This window comes from Candoia aspera, chromosome 1, assembly GCF_035149785.1.
Source record: "Candoia aspera isolate rCanAsp1 chromosome 1, rCanAsp1.hap2, whole genome shotgun sequence".
NCBI lineage: Eukaryota > Metazoa > Chordata > Lepidosauria > Squamata > Boidae > Candoia > Candoia aspera.
Genome location: NC_086153.1, coordinates 188,632,146 through 188,648,719, shown reverse-complemented (window position 1 = coordinate 188,648,719; position 16,574 = coordinate 188,632,146). Strand labels below are relative to the sequence as shown.

General features: G+C 37.0%; 1 protein-coding gene across 1 annotated transcript in view; it reads right to left on the bottom strand.

The window, feature by feature from the left end:
• The window catches only part of SESTD1 (SEC14 and spectrin domain containing 1), a 59,578-nt gene that overhangs the window by 19,385 nt on the left and 23,619 nt on the right, over window positions 1–16,574 (bottom strand). Inside the window, exons 5-8 of the mRNA XM_063318117.1 lie at window positions 12,315–12,423; window positions 10,365–10,455; window positions 5,687–5,800; window positions 1,222–1,335 (exon numbers count right to left, since the gene is read on the bottom strand). Coding sequence (XP_063174187.1) covers window positions 1,222–1,335; window positions 5,687–5,800; window positions 10,365–10,455; window positions 12,315–12,423 — 428 coding nt within the window. The remainder of the gene's footprint in view (window positions 1–1,221; window positions 1,336–5,686; window positions 5,801–10,364; window positions 10,456–12,314; window positions 12,424–16,574) is intronic.

The window sequence follows — 16,574 nt, the reverse complement described above, 5'->3', positions numbered from 1 at the left end:
ATTGAATTTTACCATTTAATTTCTGAAGTTCTGCAGTATAGTACTTTTATTGTTCCATTGTGAACAAATTCTAAAGTCAAGTAATTTATCAGGGTTGGGAAAGATATGCATTAGGTATAACGAGCCATATCAGAGAAATGTTATTTTTTGCTTCCCCCAATAATTCTTTCCTCTCTTGTAATTACCTGACAAAGATACCCAAGACTTAGGTTAAATGCTCAGTCATAATCATTTAAAGCAGAAATAGGCTAAGGGTATCACCAACTTCAGTCCATTTAAGCAGGACTTTGGATTATAAACCTTGATTGCTAGACACAAGCTTTAAAAAATCAGTATTAGCCTGCTTTGCAAAACTAGCCACTATGTTTTGATAGCTGTTGCAATATTGTTGCATTCTAAGAATCCTTAGAATGCAACAATAACCATATTGAAGCCATTCTAAGAATCCTTCATTCAACTTTAATCATCATGCTGTTTTTTTCTCTTGGGGGTAAAGATCTGTATCAAAGATATGGGCACTGATGTGGGTCAATGAAATGGAACATGAAAGTAAAACCGCCAAACTGATACCAGTCATAGTGGCAGTATCAGGAATTTTTCGGCAGAGACCTAAGGTTTTTATATATTTGTATTGAAATAACCAATTAAGAGGGAACACTCAAATAACAAATAAGAAAACTGTCAATATTCCGCTATTATCAACCAATATTTTCATTAAGACACTTAATCTTACCTTCACGTAATTCAGCATGACTTACAATCACATTGGCCAACTGCAGTTACCAAGTAACTGCATGTGTATATCGCCTGTATGTTATTTAGTTTTACTTATTAGAATATATAACATCAATAAATGACTGAGGACTGTAAACAATTTTATGTTCTTCTCGGGCATGGGTATAGTACACTGCCAAAACAAAATACTATCCTTAAACATAAAGTTATGTCAGGAATCATTCACACCCATTACAATCTATGTAGCCAGTCCAGATCAAAGCTCTCTAATCCCGAGACTGTATCTTTAAAAGTGTGCCTCAATAAAAGAACGAACAAGAACTAATGATAGCATCTCCAAATCCTGGGTTGTCAACTAGTTGTGGTAATAAAAAGTGTGGCTTTTTTTTTACCTTTAGGGAGCACCAAACACTGTCGTATCTAGACGCCTGTTGTATTTCTTGACAATTATATTGAAAGAATAAAAACATTTGCCAAGAAACTAACCAGTCTTTTGTTCAGCCAATCCATATGATCATAGGTAAGACTCCCTCCAAAATCTTCTGTTAGCTGACATGGTTCTATGTATCGAGTAAGCTTGTTGGCAGATACCAAAATAACCTATATGAGCAATTAAATGGGAAATCAACAACACAGAACTTTGTGTTAGAAAACGAAACATGGTATTATACTTTTAACTAAAAACCATCGATATTTTCAAAGTACAACTGAAGTATAATAGGCTTTTAGCTACTGCACTTTTAATAAATAAGCAGGTATACTTTAAAATGCATTAATGAACTAATGTTTTAAAGAAACTGTCTGAAAATTTCATCCCTTGGAACAGGTATTAAAACTTCCATCCCAAGTAATGCAATTCAATTTCTTACTTCTATTATACTGTTAGCACCTTGCCTTACCAAACCAGAAGTTTTAGTATTTAGAGGAAGCTGAAGCATATACTTGATGAACTAAGCATGAAAGTTTACACTTCTCTCCAAAAGTGCTGAAGGTTGTTGGAGTGCGGCCTTCCTCCATACTACTGTTGTAATGAGAGAAATCCTGAGCCACGATTAGATGGAACTACTTTTAACCTCAATGAAACAGGATTCCAACCATATGGAAGGAACCTGCAAATCAGACTCCTCCCCATGGACCACAATCATATGCCGTGGCCACTAACACAAAAAGTATTGCTGTTTCAGTTCCTACATTCTTTGGTAGTGTAACAAGTCATCCTAAGACTGCAAATTCAGTTAATTTAACTTCTTCCCCACAGCTTTTAAATGTTTATCTCTCTATCTTTCCAGTACAATCAACAGGCATTCAAAATGTCATCCTTTCAAACGGACATTTTAAGACACTGACAACGTAATGATTTTTTCCATAAAATTCTAATGTTCATAGATGGATCATTTGCAAGAATGACGACAACTTAAAGTACTTAAAATGACATACGCTTAGATTTTTAATTATTAGTTCATTGTTTTCTAGCTGATTTTTCACCTGGCACCTTGAAATAACAGAATAAAATATCTCTTTCCACTGGTAACCAAAGTTTACTGTGTTATCAGTACTGAACTCATTTTTTGTTCAAGACTCAAGAGAATGTGTTCTAACAAAGCATGTAGATGCTAATATGTCCATGCACTTATTTATCTACTATTTACTGTGTCTGTAAAAGGGAACTTCCAACAAGGACTCAGACTGGCTTGCAGAACAAACTGATCACTCTTCCCACTGGGTATGTGTGATTGTGCAAGGCCACAACTTCTTTTTCCATTTACAAGGGAATTTTTGTAAACAAGAAATTCCCTAAAAAGTGAGTATCCTTTAGAAGTTTCTGGATTTTGCTTTGATCTCATGGACCACTCAGTTACTGGGTACTACTTGACTGAGACATCTCTGCTCACTAACTCTGCACCACAGAGGCATCTATAAAGTCCTGGTAACTTCAATAGTGAAGAGAGTCCACTCAAGCCCTGTTCCTTTTGAAATGTGAAACTGGAAAACTTGGGCAATGGAAAGTCTCACTATCTGGAAGTGTCAGTGTAAAACTTATGGAAGGGCTCCATGCTAGAAGGGGAATTGTGTGGTGATGTACAATGTACCAGAAATCCACCAACCAAATCTACCTAGTGTGACATACAGTTCCAGAAAGGTCCTAATCATGAATTACCATCTATGAAAGTTAAACACAACTGCCTTGCACTAGCAAAGCCACAGTCACCACTGGCTTTCACCACTGAAACACCATTGTTTCAGAATTTCACTCAATGACAGATGATAGGTATGCATCTTCTTTTTTCTTCCCTGTACCCATTAAAATATTACTACATTTTATTATATACTTTAAAGTTTTCAGGACTCCAGCTAAATCATTGAAACTTATGCTATCATATAATTGAGCCTAGATGAGATCTTTGCATTTGTAATATCTGTTTTTCAAAGGGATAATTTGATCCAGTTATATCTAAAGTCAGATTTGGTTTTTTTAAAAATGGCAGAAATAACATGCATATAATTTTGAACCAAAAACTGCAAGGGGAAAAAAAAATCCCCTAAATTCAGTTAATGAAAACTTTATTTTTCTTTAGTGTCTTACAGAACACCAAGAACAGTAAGACATAAAATTCCCATGCAAGGTCACTTCCTTGAGCTTTACTTCAAGAGAAGATTTTTGAACACATAACAATCTGAGCCACAGTAAGCCATTTTCATATATCTGAGCTTATTACATTCTTTTATATTTACCCATTTTTAAAAACGAATTCATAAATAGAGAAATACAAGACCGAACAATTTGGTGCACAATATCTGAATCATTACAGTTAGGATTCACAACTGAACATACATGTTTTAAGACATTGTAAAAATATTTTCCAGAGCTTGCCATTCTAATTTCAGTATGAAAAAAATTGCTATTTTTTTTATAGAATGGTGGTTTCCATGTTGTATTAAAAAAAACAACTTTGTAGTGAATTGGAAATATTTTATTTTATTTTCAAATTTTGCCACCGCCCATCTTCCCGCAGAAGAGGGACTCTGGGCAGTTTACAATAGAACCAACAAGATTAAAACAAGTTAAAAACAATCATAATAAATAATATATAAAATACAAATACAAATACAAATACATATAAATATAAAATAAAAATCCAGATGGCAATAAAAGATCATATGTATGTGAGGGACACTCTAAGGCACCAGCCACCCCCAGGAAGAGCTATTGCCCTTCCCAACCCAGGCGAGGTGGCAGAGCCAGGTTTTCAGGGTCTTCTGGAAGGTCAGGAGCGATGGGGCTCGCCTCACCTCCGGGGGCAGAATGTTCCAGAGGGCAGGAGCCACTGCAGAGAAGGCCCGCTTCCTGGACCCCGCCAAACGGAATTCTCTTACAGACGAGGTTCGTAAAAAGCCCCCTCTGCATGATTGGGTGGGATGGGTCAATCTAATGGGGATGAGGCAGTCCCTCAGGTAATAGCTTTGGGATCCTGTCCAGACAGCATATTAAGGACCTCTCCTGCAATACCAATCAGGCATTCTTTCATCTCCAACAATATAGTTTCGGAAACTCAGAAAAAAGGATGGATGGGTAAAATGAGTAGGACACCTAAAGAGCCTATCGGGAAAAAACCCTCACCAGTCATACCTAAGCACAGCTATGTCATAATATCCCAAAGATGGTAGCAGCTCTTGGGGGAGGGGGGAGCAGGGAGAGCTTCCAGTTCTTAAAGCCTTGCTAGGCTAAACACATTATTTTCAGACATAACGTTTATCATATACAATTTGTTTTTTTTTAAGTGTTCTCAAATTTCTGTATTACTGTCAACTGACAACTGTGTAACTGGGTTACTAAAATCAACATGCCTGAATTTCACTGCAATCATTTTGCTTTTATGTTCATAACTGAGTTTTAGTTATAACAAATTACCCACATGGCTGCCATCATATTCTTAATTAAATGTCTCTATACTGAATGAAATTAAATACATTTTTATAATTTAATTACTGATAGAAAAACAGTCCTTTGAGTCAAATAATAAAAACTGTCCAAATTTCTGAAAATGATAGAATATGGATATTATCTCAGGCTCATTAGTACATTAGTAGTTTTTCTCTAGGCCTTCTGCTAATTTGTTTGGACAAAAAGGGACACCGTGTCACAGAAAGGGCATGAATCAGTCATATGGGGAGAATTTTTATCAGGGATACATTTCAAACTAGGGAAGCTGCCACAAGGAAAACAAGGGCCCAGGTAGTACTGGATGACCCTCAACAGAACACTTGCAAAAGGTGTATTTTGAAGTGTGATTGCTCCTTGTTTTTCCCCACTCCACATAGTGAATTTTCACCCAGCAGAAAGAGACAGAGAGCAACTGCTCCTTGCCTTTGGTGCCCTAAAAGATGGAATTTTAGAGAGGAAGGGCCCTTTCCAGCCTGGACTGGGAGAATTCATGGCCAGCTCAGGCCTGTGGGCTACAGGATTCCCTTGCCAGCTCATCCTGTATCATTTTGCTCACCTCTAACTCTCCTGTTTGTCAATACGCTCTTCCTGCATTGGAAGAATTATTAACACACCTACCATGAACTGTTAAAATGAATGAAAAATTAATCTTAGAAGAGTCTGAGTACACAAAGCATTATTAATAAGAAAAACTGGTAATTAAGTTAATGGCAAAACTATTTCAAGGGACTGATTTCAAAAGGAAGTTACTTATAGCTATGACTAAGAAATTTCAAGTGTAAGAAGCCAAAATTTCCATAGAAACAAGGAAACAGACCAATACAAATTATTCAATAATATGTCACAGTATGGTAAAGTTAAGGTTATGAAACATTTATATTGTAATATTCAAGGAATCATTTAGTAACTCTTTTCCAGATTTGCATTCATTAGGAACTGTATCTCTTTCTAGATGCATGCAGTTACAGCTTAAGCACAATGCTTAAGCCGGGGGGGAAAAATACATACCTCAAAGCCAAGTCTATCTTTCTCTTTCCAAAAGCAAAAATGTGTAACCTTTTTATCCCAGAATTCATCTGGTTTTACTACACAAACAAGGGATACTTCAGCTGGAACAACATTCTAAAAAAATGAAAAATACACAATTAAATTTCTCACTGATTACAAACATTATAATGGCCTTGTCATTCCTCCTTATATAGTATAAAATGTTTGTAACAAAGTAATTCAGAGTAATTCAGAATGTGTGGATTCTCACAATGAGGAAAATAAATACCATGGACATTAAAGAAATTAATTCTATTAAGTTGGAACCATCGTCAAAACAATTTTAAGCAATCTTGAAGGATACTGTATATTAATAGTGCAATCCTATGAACTTAAAAGAAAGAACCTTTTCTGTTCACCAATAAGAGGTCATGGCTCACAACTGTTTCCAGTTCCTGTGAAGTTACTTCTCAGTTTTTTTTCTCTAAGCAAACATAACATTAAACAGGCAGATGGCAGGAACAATCACTTATTATTTAATGACTGTCACAGCATATATCCTGTAAAAGTGCATTCAAACAAAGTGTTTTTTTTTTTAAAGAGGAAAGCACTGTATCTTGGCTGTTAATAAAAATGGTCTGGGATCAAAATGTCAAACTTCATTAAGCCAACATCTGTTAAAGATTTTCATAAAGCCAAGAAAAGTCACTTGAATAAAGTTGAATAAAGAATAAAAAATAGGGCTAACAAAATTGTGATAGAACCTCACCTTCCACTTACTTCTTCCTAGAGTTCTTTTTCTCCTATGGGTTTGCTTTTATTTCTACTTATTTTTAGGAACCATTTCCCATCCTTTTTAAAAAGTATGAAAACCAAAGCACCCATATAATGAAAAAATGCAAAACGTATCTAAAAACTGAGTCCTGAAATGGATCATCTTACAAAAGCAACACACAAAAACACAAAGAATGTTGTACCTTTGGAGAGAATTATGTGAGAATTTTAAAAATCCTACATAAACTACAGGATACTTCTTGCAGGCCAGAATGTAAAATGAGGAGTGCCAGGGGCCCATGAAAGTTGTGCCTGTTAAGAAAGACTATCTGTGCAGACAAAGACAATTTGAAAGAAAGTTAGGACTCAGCTAGCTCTCTGCATTCTGACTTAGTGTAGTCTCAGAAAGGTTGCATCAACTAAGACCTCAGGATGAAAAAAAAAATCTAGAAATGAATCCATATTGCTTAATGACACTGTAAGTTCTCATATTATATCAACCATGGGTTCCTGTTATATTTACTATGTCATAAAACTCTTACATATTATAAACCTGACACTGGCTATGGCTTATTTCCCTTTCTGGGAAAACTTCATGAGCTTATGCTTAATATTAAGCTAAGTATTGTTTTAATTACAGTTTGTTGCAACCTAGGAATAATCCAGACTCAATTTTACAGACAACCAAAGTAATTATTTCTTAATGTGGTTAATTAATTTTCCATTTCTTCTTCCAGGACCCATAAGAAATGGTGAACATGTAAATATAAACCAGAAAATATACCTAGATTAAGTCAGAATTCTGGATAAAGACTAGCAAGTCTAAGCCTGTGGGATGGAAGGCTGGGACCTCAAACCAGAAGTCCTCTGAATTTCTGCATGCTGCCCCTGCTTTGTTTTGGGGTAGCAGTTTGATAGTTCCTGTTGCCACCATCCGTCTCTATAGGATGCAGCCCTTTCTTGGGAACTAGATTAATCTCACAAGAGAATAATAAAATCAAACTTTATTAAGGAAAAACATTAAAAATTTAATTGTAAAACCCCTCTTAACTTGAAATATCAAAGTGCATACATTCAATAAAGTAAAGGAAGAATTATAGAGAAATTATATTATATTATGGGAAAACAGAAGTTTGCTTAAAATAGGAAGAGAGGAACCCAATAATAATATGGTGCTCTGGGTAGACCATAGGTTAGTGGTGGGGTGCTACAAATCTCGCAGAATCTCTGAAGATACTGTGAAAATATTATTAATATTATGGACAGTATTCCAAATATTATTATGCATTAAAGAAATTTGAATAAAATACTCTCATGTACAGCCTGAGGCAAGGACAAAATAAAGCTTACAGTATATTGTTTCTTATCCTGGACAGAAAAACAAAGAAAATGAGACTAAACTTAACAGAATCAGAAACCAAATCAGAAACCAAAATTAAATATAGCACAATTCACGGCTAAGACATTTTATCTATGTCTACAGAAACTGAATTTCTGAAGCAGCAGCTCTTCTGCTTCTGCTTCCTGATGTTCACAGGAACATCATAGGTTCTTGGAAATTCCAAACTTGAATCAGAGGCTGTAGGAAACAATGCATCCAGACGTCCGGTGGGGACATGGCGGACTGAATAGCTGCGCCCATGGGCTCAGTGGGCAGAACTGACAATGCGGCAGTTTTTTCGGGCTCAGGCAGGTTTTTCCTGAAGTCCAGGAGTGTTTTTCTGGAAAAAGGAAAACACCTGGAATCCCCCCATCTGTAGTCCAGATGGCTGCTTGCAGCCAGAAGATCACAAACAGTGTTCGCACTTGACTGGTAAGAGCAGCTGGGAGGCTGGGACGTCACCATTTCCAAGCCATGCTGTAGCCTTAAAGGGACACTAAGAACAGCCACCCCATTTCTAAATCACCCAGTTTATATTTCTTTTAAGTACGTATATCCTAAGAGAGGCTTTCTACAGCAAGGAGAAGCAGCTTCTCTTATTATTTTTGGGATTAATTTTTTAAAAAATTCTTTTTAAGTTTTGGACTTTGTTTTCCATCTAAATATTATGGAGGACTGAGAGTAAATAATTGTCTCCCTGTTATTATTTTTCTATTAAATTTGAAGATATTAGCATTTTCCTACATGTTGAATTGGCTGTTTTGAACTTTCAGTTTTCTGCTTCTACTTTCCCTGGGGAACTGTCTGCATATTTCACTTTTGCTTATGTAAACACATTTTGGACTTCTTTCTTATCTTCGACTTTTGCTGCTTAAGCTCCTAGGGGGCACCATAATCTACTGCTTGAGACATGGAGGATTTTAAACAGACTTTCTCTGACTTCCACCAAGATTTTAAACAGATTCTTTCTGATTCCTACCAAGTTTTTATGCAAGGTATTCAGGACATTGTGGAAAATACGAGGTCTAAAATGTGTCATCTGGTTGGAGATGTTGTGGATGAAACTGAGGAATTTAACAGCAACAGAAATGTCTCTTCTAAGAGTGAGATCAGGACTTCTGTTGAAATGCTGGATGAAGATCAGATAGTCGAGCTGAAGAAATTAAAGCGAGAGATTGTGTTGTAAACCATAAGTGAAATTGATCTTCTGACAGAACGCCATGGAAAAGAAGGGGTTATATATATGGGAGGTCTCCTGAAGAGAAGTTGGAGTTTTTGATCGGCAGTTGGCCAGTTTGATTTTTTTTTAAGAAAAAAGCTTTGTGCGCATTGTGGGGATATGTAAATGCTCTGGTTTATTTTGAAGTGGGATAAGGGTTTAAGAATATTTATCTGGATTGCTTTTAAGATCTGGCTGATTTCATTTATCTTTAATGATTTGGATTAAGATTATTAAGGTATAATAAAAATAATAATGTCTGGTTTTGGGTTTAATATGATTAAGATTATTAAGGTTGTTGTATTATCAAGTACAATGGCAGACAATTTATATGTTTTTTAGTTTGATCTTTATTATAATACACAGGAACGTATAGAATAAGTAGTAGGAAGGAAATAAATAAATGTTATCCTGGAGGGGGTAGTTGATTAGGAGATATATATGTATATGTATATGTGTGTGTGTGTTTGTGTATGTATGTGTATATCTATCTATCTATCTATCTATCTATCTATCTATCTATCTATCTATCTATCTATCTATCTCCTAATCAACTACCCCCTCCAGGATAACATTTCTCTCTCTCTCTCTCTCTTTTAATATAAGGGGATGGAGCAACCGTATTTAGTGATTTTTATAATGTGTCAATGGAGTGATTTATAGAAATAATGTGATTTTGGTTTAATATAGAGTTAAGATTGATTATGGAAAACTGTTGTATATCCTTGCTGTTAAAAGTCAGAAGTCACCTCTTTTTGTAATTTTGAAAAAAATTCTGTTGTGTTTCTATACTTTTTAAATTTTTCTTTTTTTTCCTTTGTAGTTTTTTGTTTTTCTATAGCTTTTATCTTTGCTTGAAACTTAATAAAATTCTTATTAAAAAAAAAAAAAAAGGGATCAATGCATCCAGTGTTTATCCCAGCACCGGTTACAACTTTTCCTGGGTTTTGCCCCTGCTTTTAAAAGGACCAAACTTCCCCTCCATTTCCTGCGGAGAGCAGCTGGGGTATCTGATTCTCTGTACATGTGATGAAGAGCATCTCCTCCTCATGGATGCAGACTGCCTGTTCAAGCCTGAAGCCTGCAGTCTAGCATACGATCTACCTTTACCACACGGATATAAAGGCAAACGATGTTTAAAGCAACTGAGAATAGATAAACAAACCTATAGTTTCAAACTGTGGTTTAGTGAAAACATAATGGCTTATCTTTTTAAGTCAAAACCAAACCACATTATGGTTTATCGTTATGTGTGAACCCTGCCAGATGTCGAAGAACTTCAGAAAAACGTAATTCTTCACGAAGATTCATAAAGCAATTCTTACCTGTAGCATTAACACCACAGTCTTTACAACGTGCCATTGAGATTTTCTACCATCCACTATAACAGTAAATCCTCTGGCTTTACACTTTTCACTGTAAAAAATAAAAAATATATATATACAGACATATATGGGCAATGTCTTTTATATTTAAGCTGCTGCTTTAAAAACGTTTGATAAATTCCACCTCACTTATTTTCCTATGCTAAACCACGTTTTTCAGGTGTCTGTGTTTTTCAAATATGCCTTCACAAACAATAGTATAAGAATTTTCTGAGGGAAAAGTCACTTATTCCAAAACCTGCTTTTTCATCTGCTTTGCCTTTCCAGAACGTCTATTAATTTCTAAAGAATAACAAAAGTTAGAGTTACCCCCAGTTTTATTAACACTGTATTGCTTCGAGATAAGAGCTGGCTGAACAACAACTAACTATGGAAGTTCTATCTCATTAATGGGCTGGGAATAAGATGAAAGCAACCTCACAGAAACACAGCAGATAAAATTATGTTGCCGGGGCATGTGCTGTGGTCAGGTGCAAGCTGGAAGACGTCATCTGCGTATAAAGAAGCTGACTGCCACATGTGCACCACTTGTTTAGACAGAAAACTCTCTACAGTATAACTATATGAGTGACTATCTGGAAGAGAGAATGGACAATCGATCATATTTCACATGTCCTCCTCATATTGCTTAAAATATTATTCCAACGCTATTGTTTTTTAAAAATAATTAAGCATCTCCAAAATTAACAACATAACTGAATGTACCTCCTAGTTGCTGGGACATGGGTAATAGCAAGTTCACTTGCAAAATAGTTTTTAGATATCCTAGCCTGCACAGCACAATTTTAGCATGCTTGGGGAGAAAATGAGATTTCTTTGTGCTTGTGGCAATTTACATAAAACTAGCTAAATCATGCCTGTACTGACTGGTATTGTTCCTACCCCTGGCAAGAATGCTGCATGTGGCACATGCCCAACAAAGGTTGAAAACCTAGTCTACTCTTTTCCTTCTCTTATGTATTTACATTAAAGCCTTGATCGACTAAAGACATGATGGGCAGCGGACATCATACTGATGTCCACTGCCCATAGAGTACATCTAGTGATGTATGCAAGAAAAATGAAAGAAAAGAACAAGAAAAATAATATATTGTGTGTTTGTGAAACTAAAAGAAAGGAATGGGGTATAAACGATGTGAATGAAGTTGATCTGATCTTGTGGATAGGAATTGATAAATACATGGAAGCTAAAGTGTAGGTTTAATTATAGTAGCAAGTCTGAATTAGTGTCATCTAGATTGTTGAAAGAAAGCCAGTTTGGCATGGTGGTTACGGCAGCAGACTGGAAACTGGGAGGCTGTGAGTTCTAGTTCCACCCTAGACACGAAGCCAGCTGGATGACCTTGGGCCAGTCCCTCTCTCTCAGCCCTGGGCAGGAGGCATTGGCAAACCACTTCTGAAAAAACTTGCCAAGAAAACTGCAGGGACTTGTCCAGGCAGTCTCCGAGAATTGGACACAACTGAACGGATAAAAAACAAAAAGACTGTTGACACTGTATATGAAAGTAGGACTTCGTACAGTGGTGACAGGTACATGTTAAGCTGCTGTAAATGGTCACAACAAAAGAATTGGGCTGGAGCTCTGAGAAAAATTGCAGAATAACCTGAACGAATGTAATCTAGAGGAAGAATTTACTGATATAAATGGATAAGTGGGAATGAAGGAAAGAAAAAATAAGTTAATTTATTTTGCATTTAAAGTATTATATAATGACTGGACAATTTAGAGATACAAATATGAATGAAAGTGTGACTGGTGAGTATCTGCCTAGAAAAAGTTCCGTTTGTTTCAAATAAGTAGTTTAAGTTCAAGTCTATTCTATACATCATAGGAATGAATATAAATCTAAAAGCATTACTGATTTACTAAATGGGTCTTTAAAAAATCACCTTGGAATGCTTAACAGATAGTCCAAGGTGACACTCAATTCATCCATATTTGTTTGTTCAAGGCATAATGGAATTGTCAGAATGAGGCCACTTCTTCTGTCTTTCCCACCTACAAAAAATAGACAAGAATGGTTAAAAATACAATTAACAATAGTGATTCACTGTTACCTAATGTATTTGGCACTAAAACTCTGTTTCTAAAACTGAATGGTACTGTTGAAGTACTGCACTGAAATTTTATATTCTGTGTCCCTTGCCTATTGATTATAGGCAGGAATTGATTTCCATTCATGGAACCGGAGCTTCCTTTCTCCCTTAATCCTCGCATCGTCCATGATGGTTACATTATCCAGAGCGTATTTGGGAGACACACAAGGAGCTACACAAGGAAAAAGAACTGAACAGTAGCTAAGAACCCTGTTGAAGCCAACCTAATATAGCACTGATACATTACGAAGAAGAAAACAGTAGATTAATATAAACACACTATGTGTCTGTATGTATCAAAACCACCTCATATTTCAAATTATGCTCTATTTAAATTACCATTACAATAAGGAATGTGGTTGTGGTTTGAATGACTGTAAGATTTATGATCAAAGTTATACATAAATAATAACTAAAAATAAAGATTATGAATCTCTAACCTACGATAACTAGCTATCAGCACATGATTTAGAAGTCCGATGCTGGAACAGAAACAGATGCTGCCTGCATTTAAGAAGCCTGTGTCTCATGGGGAGAAAGCTCTGGGCATCATGAGAAGCTGGAAAGATTAAAGCAAAAATAAAGTGGTGGGTGGGGCAGTGAAGAAAGAGAGATACACGCCTTTTTGCTTGAGGAGTTTGGCAGGTCAAACTCAAGAGAGCTCCACAATCCCTTTGCCCTCAAGGCTGCAAAGTCCCTTGGACTGCCAGAGTTCCCTGAGGATTTAGAATCTTCCTTTGAATATGCTGTGCTCTAGTTAGCACAACAATTGGCATGCAGGATTTGAGCAAAACACAGATGAAAGCCTAAGTAAACCCAACACACAACACTGGAGTTCTAGAACAAAGAGCGGCTATGCTGGCAGTTGCAACAGAGAGTCTTGCGGTATTTTAATGATGAATACATTTATCATTGCATAAATTTCTGTGGACCTACGTTTCACTCTATGAACTGTAGCCCATGAAATTTTATATCCCAATAAATTTGTTCAGTTAAAGAAAGCAGATCTCTATCTTTTTGTAGCTGGGAGTAAAAATAAAAAGTTCATCCATGACTGGATGCATCATAAATTGCCAAGAGAATCAGATTATAGCTCCTACGTACAGCTTCAGGATTGTGAGACTGAGTCTTTCTTTTCAAATGTATTTCAGTATAGTTTATTCAATCTAATCCTTCATAATTCTTCACAAGATTTTTAAAGGACACACTGAAACAGATAGATGAGATAGGATAGATAGATAGGTAGGTAGGTAGGTAGGTAGATATTCTAAAGTTCGTAAGAGGAGATTTTGAAAAGTTTACAGAGGATGGATAATTACATATGTTATAACCCAAAATATTTGAAACCCTATAACGTATTTCTACCAATACTATTTTCCTCACAGTTCTGACTTAATTAATAATATGGTTCACTAAGTGACCAATAATACTTACAGTTGCAATAGAAATTATTCAACCCCCATTGCAAATCAGGTTGATTGTCAAAATGTACATACTTTCAGCTGTTTGCAATGAACAAATCAAACAAAAGCAATTGAAATAGCTCAACGAATGCTTCAAGTGGTGTCCCCAAATTCAACTAAAGATGCAACTTCTAATGACTTCTCCAGTCTCAAAATTATTCAACCCCATCATGGCAAGCATCTTCAGTACTTAGTAGAGCACCCTTTTGCTGTTATGACCTGCTGCAAATGAGATGCATAGCCAGACACCAGCTTCTGGCACCGTTCCTGAGGAATCTTAGCCCATCCCTCATGAGCAACAGCCTCCAGTTCAGTAATATTCTTGGGTTTGCATGTAGCAACCGCCTTCTTCAAATTCCACCAGAAATTTTCTATGGGGTTCAAGTCAGGTGACTGTGATGACCACTGTAGAATCTTCCAGGACTTCTTCTGCATCCAAGCCTTAGTGGAATTTGAGGTATGCTTGGGACCACTGTCCTGTTGGAAGGTCCAATGACACCCAAGCTTCAGCTTCCTTACAGACGGCATGACATTTTCTCCTAGGATTTCCTGATACTTCAATGAATCCATGTTGCCGTCCACACGCTGCAGGTTTCCAGTGCCAGAGGATGCAAAGCAGCCTCAGAGCATCACCGAGCCATCACCATGCTTAACTGGAGGCAGAGTGTTCTTTTCAGCATATGCTTCATTCTTCTTCCTTCAGACATACTGCTGATCCATCAGGCCAAAAAGTTCCAGTTCTGCATTGCTCCACAGAACAGAATCCCAAAACTTCTGTGGCTTATTTATATGATTTTGAGCATATTGGAGCTGACTTTTCTTGTGCTTTTGGGTCAATAGTGGTATACGTCTTGGAGTTCTGGCATGGAAACCTTCTGTGTTTAGTACACGCTTCACTGTGCTCACTGAAACTTCAGTGCCTGTTGCCACCAAGTCTTGCTGCAGGTCTTTTGCAGTCACTCGAGGGTTTCTCTCAACCTGCCTTCTCAGAAATCTGGTTGCAGCCATTGACAGCTTCCTTTTTCTGACCTGTCCAGGTAGTGTAATCACTGTTCCTTCAACTTTGAACTTGCAAACTATGCTTCCAATGGTGTCACTAGGAACATTCAGTGCCTTCACTATCTTTTTGTATCCTGTTCCTTGCTTGTGAAGGGTGATGATCTCCTCTCTTACCTTTTTGGACCATTATTTTGACTTAGCCATACTGTATTTCTAACATGCAGTCAAACGTGACACTCAACAAACCCCTAGCCACTTCAGGTATTTCATGTGTTCCAGCTCAAACACACCTGGTGCAACTAATGAAGCCCTCGGTTAGTTGCATCAGGTGTGTTTGAGACAACACCTGTTTTGCATACTGTATGTGTGCTGTTTTAACGGATTCTATTCAGGGGGTTGAATAATTTTGAGATTGGAAAAGTCATTATAAGTTGCATTTTCAGTTGAATTTGGAGACATCATTTGAAGCATTCATTGTGTTGAGCTATTGCAATTGCTTTTGTTTGATCTATTCATTGCAAACAGCTGAAAGTCTGTACATTTTGACAATCAACCTGATTTGCAATGGGGGGTGAATAATTTCAATTACAACTGTATTACACAGAAGAAAAAAGAACTCCACGCATAACCTTTGTAGCTATCCATTTTCACACAGCTAGAAATATTCCATTTGAGGGAACTCGTGAGAAATCACTTCTATCCTCAGTTCCATTACGTAAATTCTAACATTTAACAAAGATGAACTACTCTGCTTGCAACATGCTAACCTTCCATGAGCACAGGGGTCTCAAACTCAAAATGTCATGAGTGCCACATGAGGACTAGTTCATTAGCCCAAAGGCTGCATACTGGAGCTTTTTTGCATGTTGATACAAAAGTCTCTTGTATGAGTTGAAAATGAAGAAAATGAAGAGCATCACTTCATGCCATTAAACATAAATTTATAATTTTTTAAAACTTTACTGTGAAACAGCCACAAAACAAAGCCTTTTCACTTAGGCACTTTTTCAAGATCCTATCTAGGATGACTTAATCAAGAATCCCATCCTTGAACTAGGAGCTATTCAAATCCTGTTTTTCTCTTTCTTCTCTATAAATAAGGAGCAGGTCTTTCTTTCCTTGGGTCTTTTCCCTGTTCACTTTCTCTTTTCTTCTCTCTCCTTGCCTGGAAAAAAGACTCTTGCGTTGGGATGACTGGAATTGGCCCTTCTCCTCAGATGATTCCTCCTCCCATTCCTTAGGGAAGCCCAGCCTCATCTCCCTGCCTGGAGGGCCCAGGGTTGCTTCAAAAGCAGCACCCACTCTGAAATTGAGGAGCAAGTAAGGGTGCCTGGAAAGGGGTGCTGCTTAGCGTGAGAGACCAAACGCACAGCTCAGCCAACCAAATCCCACGGCTGCTGGGAGACCTGCTGGGTCAGACTGGGATGTGTTGTGAGGCTGCTACTGCTGAGAAGTTCCACTTCTTGGAGTGCTTCCTACAGTCCAGCCTACACATTTGTGTGGCACACAGTACCCTGGCCTTGCTGGGCAAAATCCTTGATGCCTATAAAACAGTGCTGTGGGCCACAGAAAATTATTTGGAGGGCTGCAT